Source organism: Lynx canadensis, chromosome B4 (genome assembly GCF_007474595.2).
Source record: "Lynx canadensis isolate LIC74 chromosome B4, mLynCan4.pri.v2, whole genome shotgun sequence".
Lineage (NCBI taxonomy): Eukaryota > Metazoa > Chordata > Mammalia > Carnivora > Felidae > Lynx > Lynx canadensis.
Genome location: NC_044309.1, coordinates 46956691 through 46975057, shown reverse-complemented (window position 1 = coordinate 46975057; position 18367 = coordinate 46956691). Strand labels below are relative to the sequence as shown.

Genomic DNA, 18367 nt, shown 5'->3' with positions numbered 1-18367 from the left:
CTGTGCCAAGCTACGGGAGCTACTCTGGCCACGTTCTAGCTGATCACTGCTGTACTATTAGAATGGGGAGGTTGGAGAGTGTGAAGTTTACTGGGGAATGCAGAATATAGACATGAGTTTAAAATAATATAATCTTTATTGAGCACTTACTGCGTGCAAGGGTGCTGTGCCAGTCACGTCTTATACATTATATCATCTAATCCACACGAGAGCCTTGAAAACGAGACATCATTGTCTCCTTCTTACAAATGAGGAAATGATGCATAGAGTTCATGTCACTTGCCCAAGATCACACAGTCGTTAAGTGGCAGAACTAATCTTCAATCCGTATCTGTCTCAATTAAGACTTTAAACTTCTAATGACTATATCAAAGAGTAGCTCTCAGAACTTAACCAGTTCATTCAGAGAGTAATTGCATTTGTAGCATGATAGAAACCCAGAACATCAAATACTTTGGAGTAGACGTGATGGAGGAAAGAATTCACAGAAGGTGTCCTGAAGAAATTGCTTTGAGTTACATTTTGAGATGAAGGACATGAAATGGCCTCAAGAGAAAAGTGAGTTCATGCTGAGGGGACAGACTATATGAGGCCATGAAGATACAAATGAATAATTTGTTCAGGAAGCAACATACAGTCTTATTAATTGCAGGGCAGTACCAGAAATAAGCTGATGCCACACATCTAAGCTAAGAAATTTCACTTTGTTATGATAGGCACTGGAGATCTACTCTTAGTTCTTAAGCAAGGGAAGGAACATAATGAAAACTGTACTTGATTTTACAATTTGTTCAACAACTCATGTAGAATAAATATAGGCTTTTAATGCATCAAGGAAGGTCAAGAAAATTTCTTAGCAAAATATATTTGATATCCGACAAATTGTTTTCAGGAGTACAATGTAGTTCATCCCACTAAAGTTCTATAGCCTTAAATGGTGCAATGACAATGTATTCAGACCCCTAAATTAAGAGACCTGTAACCATATTTTACATAATTTTCAGGTGTAAAGGTGACTAAGCCCGTGCAGTTAAGCTAACAGCACATCCCCATCATCACTGATATTGTACAGTATGCACAAATGGAACATGCAAAGGTTATAGATTAAATTCAGGATTGGGCAAATAGAAAGCTCTCAACAATATGTATTAAATTGCATTGAATTGAACTCCTCTTTCAGTTAGGAACTGCTGTTCCTAAGTGAGGGCTATTGTATTTGGTGAACTGTAGTTGGGTCCCTTCCATTATAAATCCACTAAATGCTAACTTAATATCTCTTCACGTTTTCTGAAGCATTTTCTTTCTTTCTCTGTCTGTCTCTCTCTCTTTCTCTCTCTTTCTTTCTCTCTCTCCAGTTCCAGAGACCCAATGACTTCTCACCCCCTTTTCGCTTTGGGACTGTGCCCAACGGCAGCACAGAGAGGAATATTCGCAATAACTATGCAGAAATGCATGCCTACATGGGAAAGTTCAACCAGAGGGGTGTAGATGATGCATTGCTCTCCCTGAAAACAGGGTAAGAACTGCTTCCAAGCTCAGAGTCTTTGATATGTTTCTCACATTTATTAAATGTACACTGAATCAGCTATATCATGCTTGGGTGCCAAACTTAAAGCAAACAAGACTGCATTTGCTTTCTGTGGATTTCCAAGTTGAATTTGACAATATAATTCAGGCCAGTGCACAAAGACTCCTATGCTATTACGTACTTCTATGTATACTTTTTTTTTTTTTTTTTTTTACAAATTATGTTCTACTTGCATTAATGTAACCGTGAACCAGGAATAAATAAAATAGCTGTAAAAGTAAAAGAGAAGCGTCAAGGCTAAGGTTCATGTATTACATGTGACATGAAGACCTGTTGACTAAAAGGTGAACATGATGATTCTGGTGTCTTTTGGACAAGGGAGGAATAAAGGAAGAAAAGGGTGAAGGTTTTTAGACCACAAACAGTGAGAATGTGTTAACTGATCTCCAGTTCCCGCTTTTATTAGTGTTCTTTGATCCAGCTTTATACACTAGAAAGTTATTTGTTTGTTAAGAGGAGCTCATGAACTGGAAACACCTTGGCTTGCATAATCCCAGCCACATTGGTCCCTTTACTCGTTTGGCCTCTGAAAGCCACGGCTGTGGGATAAGATAGATAGACAATTGAGCATTATAGATGTTGGGGCTTTGGGGTCAAGGGGTCTTGTAGCTGATTTCCTGTGTTGTATGATAACTAGCAGCACCTGGACCTCCCGGTGGCTCCAGTTTTGGAAGAGCTACTCAGATGCATGTTTCCTTAAATACTGTTAGACTCTGTCTTATCACCACGACATCACAGCAGATTACAGGAGATGAGATTTGAGCTTGGGTGTAGGACCACTTCGGTAGGTAGCCTGGCCCCTGGTACAACCACAGCTGTCCGTCATATCAGAGTTTTGGTTTTTTGGTGTGTCACTTTTCTATAGGGTCCTCGTGGGCCTTTTAAAAATTTTTGTTATCTTATCATACCGGAAAGGGCTTATTTTTTCTTAAGGAGGGATAAAGCTAACTCACCTTGTACAATTGAAGGAGATGATGCATGCTTTTCTTTCTTGCAGACCTCTCTAGTACCTACCTATATGGCTGTATTTGAATTTCTTTCTCTACCTTCGATGTGTCTAAAGATTGGTTTGAAATATCGGTCCATGCCTTCCTGCCTTTACCCGTGGTCTTACTCCCTTCCCTACATATTCCTCCCTTGGGAAGCACAATATATAATATGAGATTCTTCTATGTTGGGAACTTGAGAGACCTGAATTCTTCTATACGTTGGGTTTTCCCGTCGTTGCGCACATTCGCTCTTAACGTAAGCCTGTGCCGCTACAACCCCGACTACTCCTTTCTCTCCTTGTGCTGCAAAACAGAATATTGAAACCTTTCTGACCACAAAAATAGCCCTGCACATCTATCGAAACACATACACCTACACTTATCCCCACTCTGGATTGTAATGAACTGAGAAATGAAAAATGTTATATAAATCTAACCCGTGCTATTTGTTGTTATCATTGTGATGGTTACTTTTCATTATTTCTGTTATTATTTTTATTGATTCCTTTTTACTCCTTCTCCTTTCAGACACAGCTTATGAGTTGGCTTCAGGCCCGACTTACATTCTCATCATTCCCAGTGGGAGGGAAAGAACTCCTCCTTTCAACCTGAAATCACATAAAGAACAGCCTGCGATTTAGGCTTTAGATTCTGGCCGAGTTCCAACTCAAGCCTTACTTTGAACCAGTCCTCCCCATAGTTGGCTGGAACCCTATTGCTTCATATTAATGGCCCCATAGGTAGTTTTGGGCTAAAATTCCTCCATTGGATTGTTTGTTTGCTTCTTCTTTGCACAGGAAACTGGATGCCTTCATCTATGACGCAGCAGTGCTGAACTACATGGCAGGCAGAGATGAAGGCTGCAAGCTGGTGACCATTGGCAGTGGGAAGGTCTTTGCTTCCACGGGTTATGGCATTGCCATCCAAAAAGATTCTGGGTGGAAGCGCCAGGTGGACCTTGCTATCCTGCAGCTATTTGGAGATGGTGAGTCAAAGAAAGGGGAAATGCTTATTTGGGCTCTTCTCACGGCTAGTCCAAAACACCAACCTTTCTTTCTTCTCTATTCCTGTAACCCTTGCACTTCCAGACAGTTATCTCACGGTATACTGTGAAGTTTTGGGGAGGTAGGTATTAGTTTCCTACAGCTGCCATAACAAAGTACCCTCGCTGAGTGACTTAAAGAATAGAAATTTGTCTCACAGTTCTGGAGGCCAGAAATCCAAGATAAAGTGTCAGCATTGATTCCTTTGGAAGGCCTCAAGGGAGAATCTCTTCCATGCCCCTCCCCTGGCTCATGGTGGTTTTCTGGCAGCCTTTAGCGTTCCTTCACTTGTAGACACATCGCCCCATCTCCGCCCTCATGATCACACGCCATTTTCCCTATGTAGATGCCTGATTTCCCCCCATTTTTAAAGATGCCAAGTGTAATGGATAGGGGCCTACCCTACTCCAGCATGATATCCTCTTGTCTAATTACATCTGCAACTACCTCATTTCCAAATAAAGTCACATTTCAAGGTACTGGGGATTAGGACATCAACATAGGAATTTGGCGGTGGTCACGGGGTGGGTGCACAGTTCAACCCATAACTGGGTGAAATTTGGGAGGATTAATGTAGTTGATCAAGGAGGTACATTTCAGGATTGCAGGGTATGATTAGACCTTCAGGGGTCAAGTAAGAGGGGCTAGTATTAGATGTTCCAGACAGTCTTTTCACATGTGGCCGGAGCAGTAGAGAGAGCTTCGGAAAGGCTTCTGCTTTTTGTGTGTCCAGAGAAAGGCCAGTACACTTGTGGCCATCTATTCATTCTTCCCTCTCTCCCATCCTGCTCTTTAAGCTGGAAGAGATAGGAAGCAGGGACAGGGTCCTCTGAGGCAGAAACTCGTAAGGCACTCCCCAGTGTCATTCTGACAGGAGACTGAGGCAGCCATCTTGCTTTGAGAAGATCTCCAATTTCATTACACTCCAGCCTTCGGCATTCCTCTTCACTTTGTTTTTTAAAGTGCCTACTCTTCCTGTTAGTCTCCCAGAAGCTAATCCAGTTATGGGAGGGCAGCCTGACTCTGCTTGGCCCCACAGGCCATCAGCCAGGAGGTTGTCTAAATTATGTCTGCAGAACCTTTGCTGTTAGGGATGAGATTCGAGGCAGAGGAACACAGCTGGATTTTCAGACTCCAGGTGAAGTCCGTTGTTCCACTAGTTAGGAAAATCATAGTTTGATCAAAGAAATGAGTAAAATGTGATTTGATTTGGGGCGCCTGGGTGGCGCAGTCGCTTAAGTGTCCGACTTCGGCTTAGGCCATGATCTCACAGTTCCTGAGTTTGAGCCCCAGCATCGGGCTCTGTGTGGACAGCTCAGAGCCTAGAGCCTGCTTCTGATTCTGTCTTTCTCTCTCTCTCTCTGTCCCTCCCCTGTTTGCTCTCTGTCTCTCTCTCTCTCTCAAAAATAAATAAACATTCAAAAAATGTTTTAAAGTGATTTGATTAACACTGGAAAGACTCAAGGCTTATAGCTGAAGCATATAAGCCATGTTGGTATAAGGGCTTCTATAATTTTCATGTAGCTGTCACTTAAAGGCAATAACAGAGCCTCTGTCTATGAGGAAGGGCAGCGTAGAGATTGTTTGCAGAAGTTACCAAAGCTCCAGTCAGTTTACTCAAAGTTCAAATTTTTAACCAAACTGAAATTATTATAACAGGTAGCTTTCTTCATGAGATTTTCAGAATTTTGTTTGCCTAGAATTAGATGCATTCAAGGGCACGTGAATTTTTTCATTTTCCTTTTGTCTAAGGTTTGTACCTTCCTAATTTCTAGTATCCAGGGGAGTGGATAAAGGTTATTTGTCTCTGGCATGAATTAAATCAAGCAGAGCTTCTCTAAACGGTGTTACAAGGAGGCAGTTCTAAATTTGGTGGTTTCATTTGATTCAAGTTCACTCCCCTTTACTCTTAATATTTCCCTCTGCAACAAGAGATCAGATAGTGCGAGGGTCAGTGGGGGATCAGTCAATCTCTGCTTCTCTCTCTCCATCCCTCCTTCCCCAGCCCAATCTGATTTGCACATTTAAAAAAACATTTTTTTGAGAGTGGGGGAGGGGCAGAGAGAAAAGGGGACTGAGGATCCGAAGCAGGCTCTGCGCTGACAGCAGTGAGCCCGATGCGGAGCTCGAACTCAGGAATCTTGAGATCGTGACCTGAGCCGAAGGCGGACACTCAGTTGACTGAGCCACCCAGGTGCCCCTGATTTGCACATATTTTAAGAGCCAATTTTCTGAATCTCTTATTTGATTATGTGATTTCTTACTGTCTGCAAATGAAGGTACAAAGCACCTAGTCTGATACTCAGGCCCTGAGCACCTTGCATGAACCTTTTTTTGTTCAGCTTCCTGTGCCCCCCTTTTCTCTGTTTGAGCTGTTCTGCGTGTCTTTCCCAAACAAGGCTTGTGTACTCCCACCTCTCTCCCCTTGATCATGCTATTTCTGCTGCCTCGAGTGCCTTTTCAGGCAATATAAATTAAAACGCACCCATTTTCTATGCCCACCTCCAAGTCCTACCTTCCTCAGGAGAACTGACCGGTCACGCCATGCACAAAATTACTCCCCTGAATTTGAACTCTCGCGTTACCTGCACATTGCCGGTCGTATTGATTATCTGTATACAGTTTGGACTGACAGATCGTAGAGAGCGGAGGCAATGCCCCATACCTTTGTGTCACTGCAGTACGCACATTAAGTTGTCGCCGAATACTTATTGAATACGTTGATGAATTGATACATGGCGGTATTCATCAAATTACCGTGATTTTCTCTATTGATTTTTCTTTCTTTCCGTCTCCTTGTCTCTTTCTCTCTCGTGTCCTTCTCTCTCTTCCCCAATACCCTCCTTGTCCCCTCTGCCTGCTCTCGGCCCCCTGTTCCCCGCTCCCCTTGCCGGCCCGTCTCCAGGGGAGATGGAGGAGCTGGAGGCTCTCTGGCTCACTGGCATCTGCCACAATGAAAAGAACGAAGTCATGAGCAGCCAGCTGGACATCGACAACATGGCGGGAGTCTTCTACATGCTGGGGGCAGCCATGGCTCTCAGCCTCATCACCTTCATCTGCGAACACCTTTTCTATTGGCAGTTCCGGCATTGCTTTATGGGCGTCTGTTCCGGCAAGCCTGGCATGGTCTTCTCCATCAGCAGAGTGAGTGGCTCGACTGAGGTGTCGGGAGCTTGCGGGGGACAGCTTAGTCTAGGGCCGTGCAAAGCACAGAGACCCAGGAGGGCACTAATTCCAGCCCCGTGCAGCTGCAGCAAGAAACCGCATCTTGCACCTTTCCCCCGCGGGTCGGGTGACGGGATTTCAGGTGGCTCTAAACAGGGGGTGCTGGTTTTGCTTCAAGAAGCAGCAGCTTCGTGTGTGGGGTCTGGGCATTTGGTTCTCACGAAGAACTGGCAGATCTGTCAAAATGAAAATTTTGGCCTCCTACCAAATGCTTTCCGTCACCGTTAGTTAATTGTGTATAGGCTGTATTAATCATTTAATCTTTCTTTAAAAAAAAAATCACATGTCTCTTCAAATAGTGAAATATAATGTGGCTCTCTTGTTCTGACATACAGAGATAAATTATTGGTAGTTCCACGGTTCCACTCTGTTTTAACCACGTGTGAGTTATGCAGAGTTAAAGAGCTTAACGGAACCTTCAGAAATAAGTACTGACCCATAAGGAATGTACATTCCAGAAACTTTCTTCACTGAAACAAGAGTACAACTCTTAAGTCATTCTTTATTTAGGTCTCTTCTCCGTTTCTGGTCCAAAGTGAGGATTCAGAACTCAGTTTTAAATACGAACAGAGGATCACAGCGAAGGGGGGTGGGGGGAAGGCAGGCTTCTTTTAATTCTTGTCGGTAAAGTTTTGGGACTCATTCGTGAGAAGTGACCTCAGATGTCCTTTATACAATAGAGGGCTGGATTTCAGATATAACTAACTTGGGCTCTAATGGAGTTATGTAAGAAAATGGATTTCTCATTAAGTCGTCCTATCTTCTCATCATTTTCCTGTAGTGTTTTAGTGCTACAGAACAATTTCCTCTCTGGCTGTGAGCTGATTCAGGCCATTCAGGAACCTGCACGCAGGAGAGGGGGGATGCGTGGTCCCTGAATCACATTATTGCACCGTACAGCCCTTTCTGAGGTCCAACATAGGGTGATGGCAGAAGGAACGGGGGAGCTGGTGGCCTGTAACAGGAATCCCACTCACGACCCGGAAGCATAATCAAGGCCCCCGCAGAAGAAACTGCTTAGCGCTTTCTCTTGGCCCTAACCAAGGAGGGTTAGAAAGAAGGAAAGTAAGGACAGTAACCTTACTTCGAAGATCTTAGGTCTTGATATGGCCCTCTGGGATGGTGAGGCTCACTTCCTCTAACCCCTTCTTCTCCCCCACTTAGCTGTGATTCTCTATTCTAATCTTCTTTGCTCTCATCCCCATCTGTTGGGGCAACTGCCCTTCCCAAATTAATCCCCTTTGTTTTCAAGACCCAATTCAGACCACCTCCTCTTCACATACTTCCCTCGCCAGGGAAAAAGGTTTCAAACGTGTCCATCTTCCAAGGCAGGGAGCGAGACATTAGCAGGTTTCCCTGACTTGGGACTTGAACCCAACCCATTACCTGGGCTGGGTGGTGTTCTTCAAGGCCTGGAACGAGGAGCTGTACACAGGGCGTTCTCAATCAATACTAATTTGTTACAGTATTAATTATGTATGATAAGATTAAGTGAGTGACAAAGTGTAAGAAGGAAACTAGGAGCTAAAGAGAGAATAAGTGAGAGGATTCAACAAGGGAATTATTTGTCCCTACTTAGTACTTGCTGTCTGTCCCAATTCTGCCCTCCCACGGTGTAGGACACAGCAGGAGAAAAATCCTTCTTTGACCCCAGGGCTCCCTAACTCTCTCTGTGAATTTGGTTCATGCTTGGCTCAAGAAGAGAACTGCTCAGCTGTTATTTGGTGACCAAAATCCTAAAAGCCACTGGAAAAAAAGTGGCTGTTATGAGCTCTGAGCTCCCCTGTGCTATACCACCAGTCAAGGGTGGCCAGCCTGGGCAGAACAGCCCCAGCACCTGGGGAGTATTGCTATCGATTTCCAGGAAGCTGACAATCATTTTTGCGATCAGCTGATATCATGACCTCATTTTTAAGATGGGAAAACGTAGGCACGGGGAGGAAAGTCAATGCAAGGCGATGGTGGAGTCAAGGCATAGAATGTCATGTCTTACGATTCCAATCTATTTACTCAAGTCACTTGGAGTGACCGTGTCCCCTCTCAGAGAGCCAGACCACTGAGCTTGGCTCATCTTGTGCAAATGCAAGGTGATAAATCAGGCAAGCTTCTGGCCACAGCATTCTATGAGTTTTAAGACCGTGCCACGTTTCATGCCTGACTTTTCTCAATGCAGCGAGGCAGTTAGTAGCGGCGGAGGGGAGAGCGTCCTCCACGTGGGCATTTCTAGCCTCACTGGAGACCTGACGCGTGTCATCCTCTCCTTGCTGCAGGGTATCTACAGCTGCATCCATGGGGTGGCTATCGAGGAGCGCCAGTCCGTGATGAACTCCCCCACCGCAACCATGAACAACACGCACTCCAACATCCTGCGCCTGCTCCGCACGGCCAAGAACATGGCCAACCTGTCTGGTGTGAACGGCTCCCCCCAGAGCGCCCTGGACTTCATCCGGCGTGAGTCATCGGTCTACGACATCTCCGAGCACCGCCGCAGCTTCACACACTCTGACTGCAAATCCTACAACAACCCGCCGTGCGAGGAGAACCTCTTCAGCGACTACATCAGCGAGGTGGAGAGAACTTTTGGCAACCTGCAGCTGAAGGACAGCAACGTGTACCAGGATCACTATCACCACCACCACCGCCCCCACAGCATCGGCAGTGCCAGCTCCATCGATGGGCTCTACGACTGTGACAACCCGCCTTTCACCACGCAGCCGAGGTCCATCAGCAAGAAGCCCCTGGACATTGGCCTCCCCTCCTCCAAGCACAGCCAGCTGAGCGACCTGTACGGCAAATTCTCCTTCAAGAGCGACCGCTACAGTGGCCACGATGACTTGATCCGCTCCGACGTGTCTGACATCTCCACCCACACGGTCACCTACGGAAACATCGAGGGCAATGCCGCCAAGCGGCGCAAGCAGCAATACAAGGACAGCCTGAAGAAGCGGCCGGCGTCGGCCAAGTCCCGCCGGGAATTTGACGAGATCGAGCTGGCCTACCGCCGCCGGCCACCCCGCTCCCCGGACCACAAGCGCTACTTCAGGGACAAGGAAGGGCTACGGGACTTCTACCTGGACCAGTTCCGCACCAAGGAGAACTCCCCGCACTGGGAGCACGTGGACCTGACGGATATCTACAAGGAGCAGGGCGATGACTTTAAGCGCGACTCGGTCAGCGGAGGAGGGCCCTGTACCAACAGGTCTCACCTCAAACACGGGGCGGGCGACAAACACGGCGTGGTCAGCGGGGTCCCGGCCCCCTGGGAGAAGAACCTGGCCAACGTGGACTGGGAGGACCGCTCGGGCGGCGGCAACTTCTGCCGCAGCTGCCCGTCGAAGCTGCACAACTACTCCGCGTCGGTGGCCGGGCAGAACTCGGGCAGGCAGGCGTGCATCCGCTGCGAGGCTTGCAAGAAGGCAGGCAACCTGTATGACATCAGCGAGGACAACTCCCTGCAGGAGCTGGACCAGCCGGCTGCCCCTGTGGCGGTGACGTCCAATGCCTCCACCACCAAGTACCCCCAGAGCCCGACCAACTCCAAGGCCCAGAAGAAGACCCGGAACAAGCTGCGTCGGCAGCACTCCTACGACACCTTCGTGGACCTGCAGAAGGAAGAAGCCGCCTTGGCCCCGCGCAGCGTGAGCCTGAAAGACAAGGGCCGCTTCCTGGACGGGAGTCCCTACGCCCACATGTTTGAGATGCCAGCTGGCGAGAGCACCTTTGCCAACAACAAGTCCTCAGTGCCCACTGCTGGACACCACCACCACAACAACCCCGGCGGCGGCTACATGCTCAGCAAGTCGCTCTACCCTGACCGGGTCACGCAAAACCCTTTCATCCCCACTTTTGGGGACGACCAGTGCTTGCTCCATGGCAGCAAATCCTACTTCTTCAGGCAGCCCACGGTGGCGGGGGCGCCGAAAGCCAGGCCAGACTTCCGGGCCCTTGTCACCAACAAGCCGGTGGTCTCGGCCCTTCACGGGGCTGTGCCAGGCCGTTTCCAGAAAGACATCTGTATAGGGAACCAGTCCAACCCCTGTGTGCCTAACAACAAAAACCCCAGGGCTTTCAATGGCTCCAGCAATGGGCATGTTTATGAGAAACTTTCTAGTATTGAGTCTGATGTCTGAGTGAGGGAAGAGAGAGGTTTTAAGGTGGGTACGGGAGGGTGGGGCCGTGGGCGTGTGGTGCGCATGTCACGGAGGGTGACGGGGGTGAACTTGGTTCCCATTTGCTCCTTTCTTGTTGTTTTCATTTATTGACGGAATCCTGGAGTTCTGATTCCTTCTAAGAGGGCAACCCTGGTGACCAGCCCCAGCCCTCCCCCGCCTTTCCAGTGCTCTCCTCCCTCTCCATCTGTCAGTCGTTCCCGTTCCCGGGAGGGAATCCGGTGGGCTCGCTCAGCACGGGAGGGCAGAGTGGAGAAAGGAGGTGGCTGCGTGCAGGCTTCCTCGGAGCACGGAAGGACTGTTTGCCACCCAACTTGGAGTGCAGCAGGGAGAGAGATACAAGGAGGCCACGTGAGCGCAGGATAGCTCTTCCCAAACTGATCTAGATGTTTAGGTGAGAAGGCAAAAGCACCCAAATGAGACCATTTGCCATACTGCCCGTGAATGCAAAGAGGCTTTTGCTAAATTCTTGTCACTTAGGTGGCATCCGTGTAGGGACCACGTGCCAAGCAGAGGGCAGGAGGCCATGTGTGTTTATATATAAGCCAAAAGAATGTTTCAATTGCACGAGACTCCATGGTGGTGAACTGGAACCAAGGGTCTTTTGGTAGGTGACGGAAAGCACGTCATAGCCATGTTCCGTGGTGCACTAGAGGCAAGAGAAGATGGACGACATGTGCATGTATGGCCATGTACACTTGTACGTGCATGTAGTCTACACGGGCACGCGGTCAGGGGCCTAGAAATGTAGAGAGGGCAACCTGGACTCCTAAAGCTGTTTCTTCCAACATCTCGAAGCAGTGTGCCTCTTTTGGCTTATATACAAACAGAGATGGTCCGATGCTACCTGAAGGTTAGCTGTCTCTCCCCTCCACCCTTCCTGAGTAAGGAGAATGGAAGTTCTTGACATGGACGATGATGCGGTCTAGACAAAAAGGTGACGAACGATCCTACGAGAGCAAGGTGCAAAAGTCACTCCTCTGCGGTTCAACCAGTTTTGAACGAGAACTTTCCAGGAAGGCTGAAGGGAACGGGAAGCAGCCACGGCTCTTTTGCCCACACTCGAGAGCAAAAGATTCTATAAAGCTTTCTTGAGCTTTTTAGACGCTGGCCAAGGTTTGGGGAGGAGCTACGTAAAGCTTTGAAGTATAGGGGAGTTGTTTATGGTCGGGTAAGTGAGAGAGGGGGATGTTTTCAATGCTTTGATCCCTTCTTACTTCACCTGGAGCTAGGAGAGCTTGCTCCACCAGAACTGATCACAACTGATCTGGAACAGACAGTCAAATGGCATGAGCTTGCTCTGTGAGTACAGCTCAGGAAACGTGGAGGGAAGGGAAGAGATTTGGAAGTGGAGAGGGTAGGAGGGGAAGGACTCCCCCACTGCCCCACTGGGTCTGGCTCCCTGAGAATGTGGCATTGAGCCCAATGTGAACACTCTCAGTAGAAGCCCTTCCACCTTCCTACAGAACCTTCTTTCCCTCCCAGGTGTACCATTCAAGAATAAAAATATATATGTAAATATATATATGTGTGTGTGTATATATATATATATATATATATATATATACACATATATATTTAAAACTCCAGGGATGAGGGTACTGGCAGATGCAATGCCCCCCTTCACTTGGAAACTTGAGAAGGGAAATGAATATTCGTCACTGCCGGTCCTGAAACTTAGGGAGGGAGTGTCCTGTGGGTCCGTGCCACTGTCCTGCCTTCCTCCCCTTACCCAGGCTGGCAGCCAAAGAGCCCCGGGTCTGTTTGGAAGCTTGACTGCAGGATCTCCATGTTGCACACAGGACACATAAACCAGAAAGGTGCTCATCCTCCTCTGGAAGGAAGCTGCCATGCCTCTTCAAGTCACACCCTCCAGGGCTGCTCTTTGCCTTCCTGTTTTGCCCTGATTCACCACCCTTCCTCCTTCCCTGCCCTTGACTGCTGTCCCCTGTCCTCCTCCTGGATTTTTACCTCAGTATCTTTCATTTTAAAGCCAACTGAAGGCCTTGTAAAGCTATGTTTTCTTTCTAAAACGAACCTGGGGGCAAGGGGCTGAACCTCTCACAGATTTGGAGAGAGGAGCACGGAGTGCTTTACCTTAGATTCAAGGAAAGACTTTGAGAGAGAGGACAGAGGGCGTGAGGCGTCTCCAGGAGGAAGAAGGAGAAGGGCCATATAAACATCGCTTCACCCTGACTCTGTCTGAGGTCAGGGGATCCTCCCCTCACTCTTCCTCTTACCTCACCCCTTTCAAATAAAAAACCAAACCAACTAACCTAGCGAACAGCAATCTAGAACAAAGGGGGCTCTGTCGGTCTCCACTGGTGACGGAAATCAAGATGGTGTTTATTTCATATGTAAATATTTTGTTTTCTAATTAATTTTGTATAGATAAAGTGTTCTCTTGTGAGTATTCAGGGTGTCGGGCTGGAGGGAGTGGGGTGGGGATGGGAATGAAGAGGGGAAAAGTGTTTTGTTATGGGTTTTCATTTTCCATTGGGGGAATTGTTTTGTATGGCTTTTGCTTCAGGGCATCTGGGGAAAAGTGTATGTGAATGGAGGCCACTGTGGTGAAAATGCCAGGGAAAAGTAATCTGTGCCCACGCCTCCCCACCTCACCAATCTTCTTGGTCTGTGAGAAGTGTCCGTGCCCATCAGCCTGGGCTTGGCACTGGGTCCGGCCTGGCCCTAAGCAGAACCCAGGTCCTGCTCCTGTCTCCTAGGTAGACCGCGGATGACCAGCATTCCATGCAGAGTCAAGCTGGTGACACCACATTTGCCCTGTCGGCACCTAGGGTAGGAAAGATTCCAAAAAAGGGCTTAAATCAGAATTGAGGTCAAATTGACCCTCAATCCTGATGTGGCCGAGAGGTTTCAGGAAGCTCAGTCCTGAGAAATCTCCCAGAAGCCCCCTTGTGATGTTTAACAACCATATCAAAGCCAATTCTTTTCTTCCTAGTACCTGAGTGCTGGCAACCTCCCTACGCCCTCCCTCACTCCTTAGGTATCAGCACTGCAAGCACACCCAGAAAATTCCCACAAAGTCTACTTTTTGAAGCATGTGATATCTGGTGACAGGGAGGCAGCACTGGATACATGTCTTACAAATATGCATGCTTTTCTAGAAAAGATGACCAGATCTGCTCCAAAAAAAAAAAAAAAAAAAAAAAAAAGATGACCAGATCTGCCCATAGAAAGATTGCAGAAGTTGGCTTTAGACGTAGAAGGGTGGGTATGTGAGGGACGGTGCCGATAGTGATTTTATTTTGTCCTGTCCTCGTTTCTGCCCTCAGGAAGGTGCTATTTGCCTTGAGCCAGGGATTTGTAACCTGACCTTGGGTTATTAACCAGACAAACAGAGTTTCTTTCACTGGATTATTTGTTTTGTGAAGGGTGGCAGCCTCTCTCTATCTACCACGGGATGAAATGTCCAAATCCGTTTACGCAAGACGTTACATCATATTTGGTCCTATCCTCCCATCATTGAAAGCTGTCAGCTGGATCGTTTCATTTTTCTAAACCTTTTCGTTGGGCCCCTTGGTCACTTCTCTTCAGCTGGATGCTTGAATTGGGACCAAATAAAGTATTCGTGGCCTGCTCAAGAAAGCTTAAAGAAAGGAAGGCCAAGCAGTGTCGAGTTCTAGATATTACTTCATTCCAAAATAACAAGCCAGTAAAATTGCATGAGGATGAATTCAGCAGTAAGCCCCATCCATTCCACACTGGGCCTGGACAAAGACCCAATCTGCCCAAAACTGAGATTCCACAGACACCCTCGAGAGCACCAATTGTTCCAATTTTCCTCGGAATCCATGCTTTCTATCTTTGGTGTCCTCTGTCATTCCCTTCCACCGGAAAGCGGGTTGGTGGCTCTGATCCTGTATCCTCTCAGTGGCAATGCTTAAATCTTAGCATTGCCACCAACCTCAGTTAACGTGCCCCTTGAATTTGCCCGAGTCAAGAATGCGCACACCCTTCAGAGTGATGCATGTGCAGTGGATCTCGTAATTTCAAAGTATGTCACTGTGTATCCTCAGCCAGAACGTGGGAGACCTCCTTGATGTGGATTCCCCCGTCCTGGCCACAGCCATGTTGTGATTGGGGGAAAAAGAATCCCAAGTGATTCCATTAAGTGTTGGTGGTGTCAGTAGTGCCCAAACGCATGTGTAATGTGATAAAATAGGAGTCTTCTATACAATTAGGTGAATATCACCCGCCCAGTCTTCCGTGGCCATCGGGAGTTGCCCAAGGGGGGAATTCTCCGCATGGGAGGTGAAGAAACTATTACCAAAACTGCAGCGTGCTGGTCACCTGCACATCTCACTTAAGAGCTAGGGTTTCTTTGTTTCTGTTTTTTTTTGTTTGTTTGTTTGTTTGTTTGGTGTTTAGTTAGTTCCAGATTTAGGGACAGAATAACCAGATGGTTTGGGCAACGGCCTTTGGAAAAAGCTATTCCAGAACTCACTGTATTCTTTTAATCCCCTTCTCTTTAAGAAAGCCCTGTCGTTGCTTGACGCCCTGTGTGTGTCTGTCTGGTGTGTTAGGAGTGATTCCCGTGTGTGCATACATGATGCAGCTGCATCATTGGTGAATGCATTGGGCATTTCCAGCCATTGTGGCCATAACTTCTGTGCTTTCTGAGCCCAAAGCCATATAAGAAATGTGTGCTCAGTAGACCGCCAGACACTTCGGTAGAGCGTTTGCTTTCTTCACCTGAGTGTCAGGGACTCTTCGTTCTGTCTAAGGAACTGATTGTGGATGATGAACAACTAAAAGTGGACAGTTCTAATGGAATGGGCCTGGCCTTACAAATGGTATATGATCCATGGTGTGGCTTCAGAGGTCCTGAGAGGACCGTTCCTTTTCATTGCCCACCCCACTTTCAACTACTGGCTTCCTACACAGACGTACTCTTCTAGCACTGAGCTGCTCGTCTGTCATTTAAATGAAAACAGTCCCAGGAAGGGTGACATATTAAGCCATATTAGGGATTTATACATTTAAACACCTAGTTTACATTAGGAGTCTCATCTCTTTTCCTGGGACGATAATACAGGAGAAGATAGTAAGATGCAAGAGAAGGGGGAGAGAGCAAAGAACACAGAGAGTAACAGAGAAGGGAGTCAAAATACAGGTTCCAGAATATAAAGACATTTAAACCATCTCATCTTCTACCTACTTTTATTTAAGTCTCATGTGTTGTAAGAACAGGACTCCTAGCTAGGAATTATTTTTAATAAGTGGTCACATGAGCGTGTAGTTTGTGAATCTTAAATTCATTATCTTGTTGGGCAGATGAAGAACTGTGAGTCTTCCTATAGAAAATGGAAGGCTGGCGCTTCTCCTCCTGTATAGGTGACTGAGTAGGCAGCTAGAACGATCAAATCGAATCAGTGTTAAGATGACAAAAGTACTGCACTTATCTGTCCTCTGTCCCGGTTCAATTACTCTTCCAATGTGGCACTTGGTCTATGTTCTGTGTGTCCTCACTGCCACAGGGGGTGCCCAGTGATATCTACGCACACTAACTGTTAAGGAGCCACCATACTACCAAGTGCTACTTAACCAGTGGGCAGTTCTTTCCTAGACGTATCAGATATTTGGGACATCACTAAGATGTAGATTCATCAGTCTGAACATGTCTAATGCCAGTCTAGACCTAGGATTCCATGCTAGTTTGGGGTTCCAATAGAGTATATAACATCACAGGATATCTGAATGCATCCCACCTCTATCCCATGCCAACCGCATTGACTCAACCACACCAGAGCCCTGTGGATTCTATCACTTAAAGTATCTACACCTATCTATTCACATGACAAAAAATTATCCCCTGGAAAAAAAAAATGGAAGCCAATGCTATTTCCATGCCTTGGAGACATTAGTGAAGTCTGAAGACTCTAATTTGCAATATTGAAGCAAGGAAAAAGAATTTTGTCCAAAGAATGATGGGTTAGGACAGCAGTACTGGGAATAAGTGGGAAAAGTTAGAAACCATCCCTATTTCTCTGCCAGGATGTCCATTTGCATCCATCTCACAGCTCATCACAGGGAGTTTCTGGCACTGTTCTGTGCTTTAAAACATAATTGCTGGTGTGATTATAGGGGTGAGGACTCCTGATGAGAACTGAAGGTGGCAAGCAGAGTGGATGAGTAGAATCCCCCATAGCCTTGGGACTCTGGTGTGTAGAATCCGTGTTCTGGCAATGGAAACAAATGGAAACTCAGCGCAAGGATTAAGGGTAAAAGCGCAACGCGAAGCCCAATTTAAAACGGTTATTTTCAAGATTTGGTTTGGTTTCCACACTTCAAACCTGAACTCTCTTTATTTTTAATTATTTTAATAGCGTTATGATGTAGGGGGTGACGCAGATTCCAGTACTATGCAGGAGACAAAAATAAAAGCTCTAATTAAATATGTTAATTTCAATTAAACCAGTATCTATTGAGCAGTACAAACGATGCCCCTGGGCTGGTACTGTGACGAATATAAAAGATTTCCAAATGGAATATATTATACTCGCATATAATATATGAATGCAAAAGTATCAAATATTTAAATGTATGTATTATGTTTGTATAAATAGATATGCATAAATCAGTATATTTATACATGCAAGTTTTAATTTTTTCTGGTGTCAGGGTGTGAGTCAAAGATATTCTCCATTATGTGATTTAAAAAAAAAAAAAACACCGCAGAGATTCAGTTTTTCCTCTCACAGCCAGGCCTGGATCTTTTTTTTTTTCTTTCTTTCTTTCTTTCTTTCTTTCTTTCTTTCTTTCTTTCTTTCTTTCTTTTTTTTCTTGAATCATTCCACCTCCTGGTCTGAAGCTCTGAATTCTCTCTCTGACCACAACCTTGCAGTTTCTGTATCTTACCTACTTCCCTTCACGCTCCCTGTGCTGTTCTGCTCCATCAACCGCCCTGGCTGAAGTTCCTCACCTCTTTGGTATCGCCCCATGCTCTCCGCAGCACTGGCTTCTGCCTCTTGCCTTGTCACACCCAGTTGCTTTTCCAACTCTGCATCCCCCACCCCCGTCATCCATTCCCCCTGCGAGAACGGAGGGTCTTCCACCTGTGCCGAGGCCACAGATGCCATCCGTTTGGTGTCCCCTGAACCCTACCCCGCTTGAACATCTTTTTTTTATTTCTCCAGTGTTGACTCCATGTCCCATCTGCCAAGTGGTTGTGAAACTTGGTTTCCATTTTTCCTTTCACCCTTAAGTCCTGTCTCCCAACACGCGGTCTTTCCTACTGCATTGCTGAGAAAAGACACCTGATTTCTTGAGTCCTCACATGACCAGTCCTCTCCATTTCTAAATTTCTGCTGTCTTTCGTTTGTCTTTTCCCTC

The 18367-nt window shown here is 46.7% G+C and overlaps 1 protein-coding gene across 1 annotated transcript in view; it reads left to right on the top strand.

Annotated features, from left to right (window-relative positions):
• GRIN2B (glutamate ionotropic receptor NMDA type subunit 2B) overlaps positions 1 to 17734 on the top strand; it is a 48381-nt gene extending 30647 nt beyond the window's left edge. Inside the window, exons 5-8 of the mRNA XM_032593771.1 lie at positions 1356 to 1516; positions 3375 to 3562; positions 6526 to 6764; positions 9116 to 17734. Of these exons, the coding sequence (XP_032449662.1) occupies positions 1356 to 1516; positions 3375 to 3562; positions 6526 to 6764; positions 9116 to 10975 (2448 nt within the window). The 3' untranslated portion in view covers positions 10976 to 17734. The remainder of the gene's footprint in view (positions 1 to 1355; positions 1517 to 3374; positions 3563 to 6525; positions 6765 to 9115) is intronic.
• Positions 17735 to 18367: the final 633 nt, after the last annotated feature.